Raw genomic sequence first — 12,231 nt, 5'->3', positions numbered from 1 at the left:
TGTACTCATGAGGAACCTGTACACAGACCAGGAGGCTATCATTCAAACAGAACAAGGGGACACTGCATGGTTTAAAATCAAGAAAGGCGTGTGTCAGGGTTGTATCCTTTCACCATACTTATTCAATCTGTATGCTGAGCAAATAATCCCAGAAGCTAGACTATATGAATAACGTGGCATCAGGATTGGAGGAAGAATCATTAAGAACCAGCAATACACTATTACACAACTTTGCTTGCTGAAAGTGAGGATGACTTGAAGTACTTACTGACAAACAATGAAGAATACATTCTGAAGCGAGGATTACATCTCAATATAGAGAAAACAAAAATCCTCACAACTGGACCTATAAGCAGCATCACGATAAATGGAGAAAAGATTGAAGCCGTCAAAGACTTCACACTGCTTCATTCTACAATCGACACCAATGGAAGCAGCAGATGACGTACAGCACTGGGCAAATCAGCTGCAAAGGACCTCTTTCAAGTGTTAGAGAGAAAAGATGTCTCCTTGAGGACTAAGGTGCGCCTGACACAAGCCATGCTATTTTCAATTGCCTCATATGCATGTGAGAGCTGGACAATGAGTAAGGAAGACCAAAGAAGAGTCGATGCCCTTGAGCTGTGGTGTTGGCAAAGAATGCTGAAAGTACCATGGACAGCTAAAAGAACTAACAAATCTGTCCTGGAAGAAGTGCAGCCAGAATGCTCCTTGAAAGCGAGAATGGCCAGAGTTCATCTTACATACTTTGGTCATGTTGTCAGGAGGGACCATTCACTGGAGAAGGATGTCATGCTTGGTAAGGTCGAGGGTCGATGAAAGAGGGGAAGGCCCTCAGAGAGATGGATGACACAGTGGCTGTGGCAATGGGCTCAAGCACAGCAAGGATTATGGAATTGTCACAGGACTGGGTGGTGTTTTGTTCTGCTGTGCATAGGGCTGCTATGAGTCAGAGATGGCACCTAACAACAACATAGTGTCATTCTCTTCACACATTTGTTCAGCTTGCATGTCTATATATATATTCATTCACAGATAATTGTTATTGCAGGGTTGTGTGTGTAATAGTATTTCTCTCTGCTGGCTTTAACACTTGTAGGTCTCTCAGTATCTTTCTTTGCCTTCATCATTTTGTGCTGACCACCCCCTTTGCTGTATATTGCCCTCCTCACTCAAGTTAATACACGTTTACTTTCTAGTTAGTAGTTTACCATCCCATGCCTTCTGACACCTAGTCACCATCAAAGAATGTTTTTGTATGAAACCTGTAACTTTTTATAATAGTCGTCTCATACAATATTTGTCCTTTTCTGATTGACTAATTCCACTCAGTATAATGTCCTTCAGGTTCACCCATATTATGAGATGTTTTCACAGATTCATTGCTATTCTTTACTATTGTGTAGTATTCCATTTTGTGTATGGACCACAGTTTATCTATTCCTTTGCTGGTGAGCATTTAGGTGGTTTCCATCTTTTTGCTATTGTGAATAGTGCTGTAATGAACATGGGTGTGCATATATCTATTCATGTCTTGCTCTTCATTCTGTAGGATATATATATCTTGTAGTGACATTGCTGGCTCATATGGTATTTCTATTTCCAACTTTTTAAGGAAGCACAGTACCATTTTCCACAGTAGCTGTATCATTTTGCAATGCCATCAGCAATACCTGAAGGTTACAGTCTCTCCATACCCTCACTTGCATTTATTGTTCTCTGTTTTGTTTTTTTTTTTAAACTTTGCTTTTAACACTGGGGTGAGATGATATCTCAGTGCTCTTTTGTTTTCCTTCTCTGTAGTGGCATTTTCTTTGTTTGCTGGCTTCCTGAATGTCTTTTTGGTGAAGTTTATTTTCATGTCCTCTGCTCATTTTTTCTATTGGATTATCTGTCTTTTTATTGGTCAGGTGTTGAACTTTCCTCTAGATTACATTATACACTACACATTTTTCATCATTTCCTATTGTTTTAGTGTTTGCTAAATCTTTATGATTTCATTCTTTTTAATTTTGATGAGGTCAATATTTTCTTTGCGGTTACCCTATAATTTATTATTTTCTTCTGAGTTTGTAACGGTCCTTTTGATCTTGAATTCATCCTGACTTCCTCTCCATTTGGAAGTTCTGTAACTACACCATTTATTCCCTCTTTCTGCTTTGTAGTTGTTCTGGTTTACAAAATTATGTTTCTGATTCTCTATATTCAGTCTTGTAGGTTTATTTCAGTTGTGATACTTCCATATGTGGGTTGGTTTCTGGGTGCTATTGTCCTGTGTGTTAATTTCAGGTTGTTGTCTGCCGTTGCTGGTTCTGTGTCCAAAGGACTCCCTCTTGCAAGGCTGGTCTGGTTTTTACAAATTAATTTCTGTTTATCTTTAAACATCCCAATTTTGCCATTATATTTGAAGGCAATTTTGCTGAATAATTCTTGATTGGCAATTTTTTTCTTTCATGGTTTTATATGTTATCATGTTGCCTTATTGCCTGTATGGTTTCTGTCAAGAAACCAGAGCCTAACCTTATGGTTTCTCCTTTGTAGTAACTTTTCATTTTTTCCCAAACTGCTTTCAGTATTCTTTGTCTTCAGCCTTGGACAATTTGATTATGATGTCTTGGTGACCGTCTTTTGGGGTCTATCCTATTTGAGGTTCACTGGGCTTCTTGATTATGTGTTTTCTCATCCTTAATGATATTAAGGAAATTTTGTTCCAACAAATTTCAATTGTCTCAGTGTTTATTTTTGTCTCTTCCTGTTCTGGAAATCTGATCACATGGTTAAGTTATTTCTCTTGATGACACCCCACATAAATCTTAAGCTTTCTTCTTTTTCTTGGGGGGGGGGTTCTTTTCTCTTACTGTTCTTCTAATAGGGTAGTGTTGAGAAATTTTTCAATCTCACAATTTCTGTCCTCCATCAATTCAATTCTACTCCTTTGCCCTTGCAATGTGTTGTTTATTTCTAAAGTCTTAGGATTAATCTAGATTTCTATTTGGTGTTTTCTGTATGGATTCTAATTTTTCATTTATTTTGCCAGTTTATTCTTGAATTCTAAATTCTTCTAGAGTTTTAGCTGTGTTTTCCTCGGTTTTGTCAGTGGTTCCCTTGATCTTTCTCTCAATCCTTTGAAAGTACCTAAAAATAATTCTTTTGAAATTATCAGGTAGTACCAATGCATTTCTTCCTCAGGGAGGTTTCATGGCTCTGTATTCTGGTCACTTTTTTTTGTGCCACTCTGTCTTGCTGCTTTGTGAGCAACGAAGTTGTTTGTTGTCTCCAAGACATTGTGGTGCTATTATATTTGTATCTGATCGATGATTATATGTTGCTGTATTTCACCTATGTTTGTTTGTTTTAACACATCTGAGAAAGTGGAGTGAGTGTGCTACTCTGCTCACTAGTTTGGCAGCACTTAGGCCTTCACTACCTGTCTCCCAGTGGGTATGAAAGTGGATGAGAGAATGTAGGCAGTTCTCTGTTCGTGGTCACCATCTACCTATATGAGAGCCTGGCTTATTTTAGTCTTGGGCAAGCAGAACCAATTATCAGGTTGCTGCCCCAATTGGAATGCTGCTTACAAAAATTCAAAATCATCATTCGGTGTCAGACCAGTTAACAATTCGCAGCTGTGTTTGTCTCCTTCTTTGCTGCCTTCATTTAGTTTCTTCTTCTGGTCAGTCAGTATCTGATCCACTTCTTTATCTTTTCCTTTGAAGCACAAGGTTCCAGGATTATCATTTGTATCTGTTTTAATTTGGTTTCTCACATCTTTGTTGTAAAAGGTCTGAGAAGCTTGTCTATCTAGCCCATCATCTTGCTGGAAGTCCCAGAATCCATATATTTAGAGTTCTCCTTACAAAAAGTAGTACTGAGGGGATTGCAACCAATGTTCAGAAACAAAACGTGTATAAATTGTTCAATGGAAAACAATTTGCTGTGTAAATTTTCACTCAAACTACAAAAAAAAAAAAAAAAATCACATGAATTTCAGAACTAGGAATATTTTGAAGCATAAAAAGGAGAAACACATAATGATAAAGGGGTCAACTCATTAAGACATCAAAATTCTAAAGATGTATGCATATAAAATTAAAATTTCTAATACATGAAGCAAAAGGTCATAGAGTAGAAAGGAAAAATGGACAAATCCCCAATTATAGTCAAAGACATCAAGACTCTGCTCTCAGTAACTAAAAGAACATATAGAGAAGAGAAAACCAGTGAAAAATAGAAGGCATGAACACCACTATCAACCAAGTTGACTAAATAGACATTTATAAAATACTCCATGCTCTTGAATAAATTTTGATCAAGTGTACTTAGAATATTTAGCAAGATTAACCTTTTGCTCAGCCATAAAACAAGTCTCAATAAGCTTAAAATGATGAATATGCTTTCTGATCATACAGAAATTAAATTAGAAATTACAACCAAAGAATTTGACTGGTCTATTCTACCTAAAATTTAATGAAGAAAATTGAATAGGAGGGAGACTTCCCAACTCATTCTTTGAAGGCATCATTTCCTTGACACCAGACAAAGACATTAAAGGAAAGAACAAGGTGAGGGAGATCCTCAGACAGACAGACAGACACAGTAGTTGAAAGAACGGACTCAAACATAGCACAGAAAGATGGTACAAGACTAGGCAACACTTTATACATAAAGGTGCTATGAGTTGGAACCAACTCAATGGCAACTAATATAAACGACAAGGATCCAAGGATCTTCCATAGAAATTGGCAGACAGATTCTAAAATTCTTATGGAAATTCAAAGGAATAGCAAAAACAATTTTGGAAAAAAAAAAAAAAATTAGAGGAGGAATGATTCACTGTCAGGTCAACCCCAGTGATGAATGTGGCTGGCAAATGCAAGTGCTTAAGGTTCTACTCATCTCTAGTAATTAAGAGTATCAACAGAAGCCACCAGAACATGTAGGTAGACTTAGCTATGCTTTTTCCCATGTGCAAAAGACTATGAGTGCAGAACTCAATGATGTTGGAAGCTCTGAATCATTCATGACACAGAACCCCACTGGGTTTTAGTGAAATATAGTCTGAAAAGCTGGATTTTTCCATTCTTGTTCTTAAAGAAGGTAAAACTCAGTAACTGTCATTATTGACTTCCTCTTGCTGAAGAAAAGCAACTGAACAAGTTATGCAGCACTCTCAAGAGAACTAAATCATCTCGAAAAGTTATCTGGACAATATTTGCTGCTAAGGCAGTAAAATAGGAAATAAAATTTGCTTACTTTTAGGAAGGAAAACAAACTTATTTTATGAAGATATATGTTTTATAGTTATATAACCTAATGGAATCAAATTGAAGTTAGATTCATAAAATTTTGTAAAAGAAATTAGATAGAAGTTTACAAAATTAGAAATTAGATAGAAGAAATAGCATGTATCTGATAGAGATTTTAAAATACAGTAACAGAGCTAAAATATAAATAATTATTGAAATAGCTTTCCAAGATAAATGCTCTCATCAGTTGTAAGCCTATTGATGGATATTTATTTTCCCTGCTCAGCACATTTAAGATAGATAAATATCATAGGGTATCATGGTACATTAAAAGAGTAAACAATAATCCACTAGGGTTAATTGTTGTTGTTATGTGCAGTTGAGTGGGAACCGACTCACAGCGACCCCTCCTTGGGTTTCCAAGGCAGTATCACTACAGAAGCAGATTGCCCAACCTTCCTTCCGAGGAGTGGCTGGTGGGTTTGAACCGCCAGCCTCTTGGTTAGCAGTCAAGTGCCTTAGGCACTACGCTACCAGAGTTAATTAAATGTGGAATTTGTGACCACCATAAACTACTGATAAGATACATACTGCTCTTTGAAAAATCAAAAACAGAATAGTAACGTTGACTCATGTTATAAGTGAGACTATGGTAGCGTAGTGCCTAAGGCATTTGACTGCTAACCAGAGGAAGACTGGGCAATCTACTTCCATAGAGGTACTGCCTTGGAAACCCAAGGAGGGCTTACTATGAGTCAGATCTGACTCAATGGCAGAACGTTTGGTTTTTGGTTTATAGGATCTATAGATGAGCAGCATTTGAAAGGGCAGAAGAAGGTTATACAAGTTTAACTCTTAGGAATAAAAGCAGAAAACATGAGTCCGAATTCCAATTAATCAGTGAAGCAGCAGGTTTTTTTGGTGAGAATTCAAAAAAATTACAGAGAAATTCTCCAAATAGATCCATTACAGGTATGTCTGAAGTAGGTATTATTTAGTTTTCATGAATAAAATTTTCCCACTAAAGGGAGGTTGTTGTTGATGGGTCGCTATGAATTGACTTGACAGCAGTGAGTTTGGTTTTTAACGTTTTCATAAAAGAGTTAGGATCAAGTAAAATACAGTAAGAATTTTGTAAAATTATTTAAACATTAATTTCCCCTGTACTTTGCACAGTTTACTTACAGTAATTACTAGAAAACCTTGGGCGTGGGAAAGCCCATGCTTTCTCTGTCCCTGGAGATGACTTTGAGTAAAATTAGGGGCTTCAGCATTTTGCTTTCCAAATTAGTCTCTAAGAAAGAGGGGCAGAGAGACAAACACCTCAAAATACTAAATGAATATAATAGATTTAATGAAGAAAGAAAATGCTGAAGTCCTTAGACCTAAAGAAATGAAGAGGGCAGGGAAAAAAATTAAAAATGTTGGCAGTGATGGCATTACAAATTTACCCCTCCAGGGAGACCCAGAAGAAGAGATTCTGCTTCTGATACTTTATGGGCACACATCTTTTTGGACCAGGGCTGCTCTATAAAGTGTTACAAGAGTGACATTCCTATGGAATCAGGTAACTTTAGGGATTTATAGCATCCAGAATGATTCACTACTGATGGAATATACAATACTAAATGCACATACAGGCAGTCCCTGGGTTACAAATGAGATCTGTTCCTAACTATGTCTTTAAGAATTTGTAGTTAAGTCCAAACAGGTGCATGCAGTTCTTACATAGCCTTATTTTAGTCCAAGAAAAGGCTCGAAGCCTTTTCAATGTTTTAAAAGCTGCATATGCAGCAAGTAAAAGTGATAATGAAGGTAATTATGATAAAACTCTTTCAGGAACAGAGGTGGTTCAACTGTTTCACAACGAAGGCAAATTTACGTAACATTAAAGGGCAAATCGTCCGTAAGTCAGAAGTTCTTAACATGAGGACTGCCTATGTGAGAAAAAAAAATCCACTGGAGATTGTATGCCAGAAGTTTTGTGGTGTTTTGGTTTTTACACTCTCTGTACGACTCTTTGCAAGTAACCTAGAACATAATTCCAAGCTTGTTGGTGACTACTTCCTAACGTGTCAAAGTTATCCTACATTTTAAGAACATAAAAAAATTCACAATTCATTTCTGTAAACAAATAAAAAACTGCTCATGAAAATGTTAAGTTCAATACAACTCAAAATAGCATAGAATCTCTTACCCCCAGGTTTGTAAGACTGGAAAACTTGATCAGGTTTTCTTGTCTCCAACAGCAGATCAAACATGTATGTTGACTTCACTCCACCTAGTAGAAGCCCCATCGGTGTATCTTCTTCCCCTTCATATGATCTTTCAAGATAATCATGAAACTCATCATATTTAACAAGACGACAGCAATCCAGGGGTAAGATCTCTTCTAAATCCATCATCTAAAGAAAACCCCCCAGCAAAAAGCAAAAAATATATACACAGTGTTTCAGTCTGGTGTATAATTTTAACTATCTATAGGTCCTAACAAAGAATAAGTCCACATATTTATGCTTGCATCAAAGTTCAAAGACATCACCGTCAAAGGCATGACTTACAATACGCTATTTTTAAATGACTATGGCTGTGAATTTGGTTTAGTTTCTTTGCTATGTTTCATTATCCCCAAATCATACAATTACACTCTAACATGGATTGACATGGTGGCTACAACAATGGGCTAAAGCATAGCAACGACTGCAAAGATGGCACAAGACTAGGCAGTGTTTCATTTTGTTGTAACAGGGTCACTATGAATCGTATCTGACTCAACAGAATCTAACACAATTGACATGCTCTAACAGATTTTACAGTCACTTTTGGCTTTTAAAAACGTTAACATTCTAAACTTTGTTGTTGTGGTTAGTTGTTATATTGGGCCTTAACTTTAAATGAACTGAAAATCAGTGTGTTACAAGCTATTGCTCTATAACCACTGAGCTGGAAACATAAAAAAAAAAACACCAAAACACCAATCAACTAATATATGCATCCTTTTGCATTCTTAATCCAATTTGTAGTGGTACTGATAGCTTGTATCTCTAATAACGAATCTGAAGTACAGAAGAACAGCAACTTTTTAAAGCCCCTAATAACATCATAGCTTCTCTGTCTCCCAAGTGCCTCCCCATTCTTAGAGGGAACATCCCTTCGATATCAGCCTCCAGTACCTACATGGCATAGAAATTCCTATCATATAATTTTCCTCAAACCCATAGCAGTAGTAGATGTATTTTGGGATGGAACAGCTCGAGTGGTAAACTGAACCTCCTGGAGAAACACAGTAGGACTGCTTAGAAGTAGCCAAAATCTGTAGAAGGCTTATAATTTTGATTTTCAAGAAAAACTTCTAAGCTTTTGTATGTCCTCAATGATCCCCTCCACCCCACCACAGAGATGGCACTCATAACTGGCTTATTTTTCTCTTCAATTTTTCAGACTCCTTTTATTTGTGAGCTTTTAATTTCTATTTTCAAGATGGTATTTTTCTTCCTGCATTAAAAACTGGTGGGATATCAACTACTCTTACCACTACACTGATGTATCTTACTGTGTCAAGCTGTTTTGTTGTTTAGAAGTTTTCTCCATTTTACTCCAATTAGTTTCACTGTATTTTGCCAGGATGATATCTGCAGTCAACCACTACATTTAAAGAACTTTTTACTATAATGAGAGGAACCCAAAGTTTGTTAGTTCATTCATACACCCACCCAATTTTAACTCTCCTATGTACCAGGCTCTGGTAGCATAGTGGCTAAGGCACTTGACTGCTAACCAGAAGGCTGGCGGTTCAAATCCACCAGCCACTCCTCAGAAGGAAGGTTGGGCAATCCTACTTCCGTAGTGATACTGCCTCGGAAACCAAAAAGGAGGGGTCGCTATGAGTCGGGGCCGACTCGACGGCAAATTACAACAACAACAACATGTACCAGGCAATGAACTAAGTACTAGAGATGTAACTGTAAGCAAAATCACAATGGTCTTTATAGTCTGGCAAAGGAGAGTGACATTTCATTAAATAAGTTACTCAATTAAATATAAAATTTCAGTACTAGTAAGTGCTATGAAGGACAAATATGTAATACAAGTGATTCTCAAAAGGTAGTAGACCTAAGAATCAGCTGAGATACTTGTTTAAAATGCATATTCCCAGGCTCTACCCCAACATTCTGACTCATCAGTAGGAAGTATCATTTTTAATAAGAACGGGATTCTGGTGCAGGTTGTGCAGGACCAGACTTTAAGAAAAATGTCAGCTATTTTGTGTGCTACTTTTCTTTCTCTCATTGGTTCTATATAGAATTATAAATGAAATACACACATACGTATAGTGTGCAATTTTTTCTCTACGTTACCAGTTTTTCATTTCAGTCAAATGTTGCTAATGTTTACATAGAAAGATCAAAAGAAATTAATTTGTCAAGTATTACAGGTGACATTTAGAATAATATTGAAAGAGTGCTTCCTTTTCTATTTGCCTTGCAAAACAAACTAGTAACTCTCCATTAGTCTTAGAACAAAATGCAAATTTCTTCCATTCCTACAAAGCCTCTAATTTAATTTTATGTTACTCTACCTGCATTCATGACAATTTATACATAACGCCCCCTTTTTTCAGTTCCTTGAACATGGCAACCACTTTCTCACCTAACATTTTCTGCACTTGCTGTTCCCACTACTTGGAATATTCTTCCTCAACTTTTTGCACAGTGTCTCCTTTTCATGGTTAGGGTCTCAGAATAAATTAATCCAACATTCTACCAGTTTATAGTGTCTAAACAATAAAATAATTGCAAAATAAGATGCTGAAGTATATTTGGTCTGTTTTTCCAATGGTAAACTCCATGAGATTAGCGACCATGTCTTACTCATTCTTGTATATCAAATGCCTCATGTGGTAGGTGTACAATAAATATCTGCCAACTGGATAGAAAGTATAATTTCTGTTCCTAATTCTAATTCTGGGTTCTGGCTTTCAGAGCACAAAAATTCTCACACACAATTGAGTATGCTTCCAGCAGAGAGGTATAAACTGTACTTTTAAAGATATATGAGTTAAATAGACTATTGAAGTTATTACAAGTGCTTATATTACTATTGACTATAATAAAAACTCTGGAAAATATCTTAATATTGTTAGCTGAGATACCAATATTTAAATGGCATAACACAATTAAACATACCTTATAAGCCATTTCTACTGCTTCTTTTAAGGTCTTATCCTTGTGAACCTCCAATTTATTTTCCATCATTACTTGTTTCACAGGATGCAAACAGAATAATTTTATCTAAAAAATGTAAAATATCAACTCACCAGGTCAAGAGTCAAAATTTAATTCTTTTGTAGACAGTAATTTTTTCCTGATTATCAAAATAGTACAAGAAATATAAAAAATATAACACATTTCTTAAAACAAAATTGGGATAATTCTCTCTCATAACTATTTTTCTCACTTATGCGATAGTTAATGTGAGTCATATCATAAAAAAAAATCAAAGACTACGTTTCCTTACAAGAATATACTATGATTTATGCAGTCACTCCCCTCCTGACGTGTGTTAAAGTTGTTTCTAATTTTTTCCTAGTTTCGAAAATATTGGGATGTATATGATGAATCTCATCCCTGGGATCCAAATTCTACAGCATCTGTGACTAGGAAATATTTTTATAAAAGAAATTATATAAGACTTTGAATCTAAGGCTTTTGATAAATAAGACCTCATTTCTATACAGAAAGGTATGTTTTACCAAGTTACTCTTCTAGTAGCAGAATATCAGCATGTCCATCTCATTGCTTCCTTACCAAGTACTGAGTATTATCATTATGCTATGGATTTCTTATTCATAAAATAAAATCTTACCTTAGTAATAAAGTTGTTACAATGTTTAATGATCATGATAGTGTAGTTATCTAATCAACTCAATGAGTATGAGAATTGTAGTTACGCAAACTTTAACAGCAATTTTAAACTAAAAGTAAAATCACAGAATCTACCTTGCACGTATTACGCTCAATTTCTCGTTGTCTTTTTTCTTGTTCTTCCAACTCTCTCTCTCTGTGCACCAAGTTTTTAATATGTTCTGGGTATTCATCCACTTCTAGAAATTCTAATAAAAATAAAAACAGGGTAAGACAGTGTTATGGATTAAACTGTGTCCCCCAAAAACATGTATTGTGAATCTTAACCTCTATGCCAGTGGTTATAGTACCACCTGGGTATGGGTTATCTTTGTTATATTAATGAGGCAGGATTAAAAACCAAAAACCCACTGCCGTTGATTCTGACTCATAGTGACTCCTGTTGGGTTTCCAAGGTGGTAAATCTTTACGCAAGTAGGTTGCCTAGTCTTGCTTCCACAGAGTGGCTGGTAGGTTTGAACCACCAACCTTCTGGTTAACAGTCAGATGCTTTAGGCACTGTGCTTAATGTACGGTATGTATAGGGAGTTAATCTCTTTTGATATATAAAAGAGATTAAACAAGGTAGTAATCAGAGATGGGGGAAGAGAAATGCCAAGCCACATGAAGATCTCCCAGGAGCAAAGCTCAAGAGAGACAGGACATTCCTTCAGAGTTGAGAGAGAAAGAAACTCTTCCCCTAGAGCCAGCAACCTGAATTTGGACTTCTAGCCTCCTAAACTGTAAGAAAATACTTTTCTCTTTTTAAAGACATTCACTTGTGGTATTTCTGTTGTAGTATTTCTGTTATAAAAGCACTAGATAAGACAGACAGTACCAATGATATTGAGCACCCTTTATTCAGTATCTTCTATGTTCCCACAGTATACAGCTCTATCACAATTGTATCATTTCTTCAACTTGGAACATGAACTTCTCTCAGGTAAGGGTGAGGAGGCAGCTGATAATCACATGGTTAGGTCTCTTATTTTAAAAAGACATATATATATATATATATATATGAGCTCTGGTAGCATAGTGGCTAAGGCACTTGACTGCTAACCAGAAGGCTGGCGGTTCAA

The 12,231-nt window shown here is 36.2% G+C and overlaps 1 protein-coding gene across 1 annotated transcript in view; it reads right to left on the bottom strand.

Moving 5' to 3' along the window:
• The window catches only part of USP47 (ubiquitin specific peptidase 47), a 133,820-nt gene that overhangs the window by 39,447 nt on the left and 82,142 nt on the right, over window positions 1–12,231 (bottom strand). Inside the window, exons 15-17 of the mRNA XM_042782906.1 lie at window positions 11,246–11,358; window positions 10,433–10,537; window positions 7,444–7,651 (exon numbers count right to left, since the gene is read on the bottom strand). Coding sequence (XP_042638840.1) covers window positions 7,444–7,651; window positions 10,433–10,537; window positions 11,246–11,358 — 426 coding nt within the window. The remainder of the gene's footprint in view (window positions 1–7,443; window positions 7,652–10,432; window positions 10,538–11,245; window positions 11,359–12,231) is intronic.

The sequence above is a fragment of the Orycteropus afer genome, unplaced genomic scaffold (assembly GCF_000298275.1).
Source record: "Orycteropus afer afer isolate SDZICR_OR568_19922 unplaced genomic scaffold, OryAfe1.0 scaffold00014, whole genome shotgun sequence".
Lineage (NCBI taxonomy): Eukaryota > Metazoa > Chordata > Mammalia > Tubulidentata > Orycteropodidae > Orycteropus > Orycteropus afer.
This window is presented reverse-complemented; position numbering and strand designations above follow the sequence as displayed.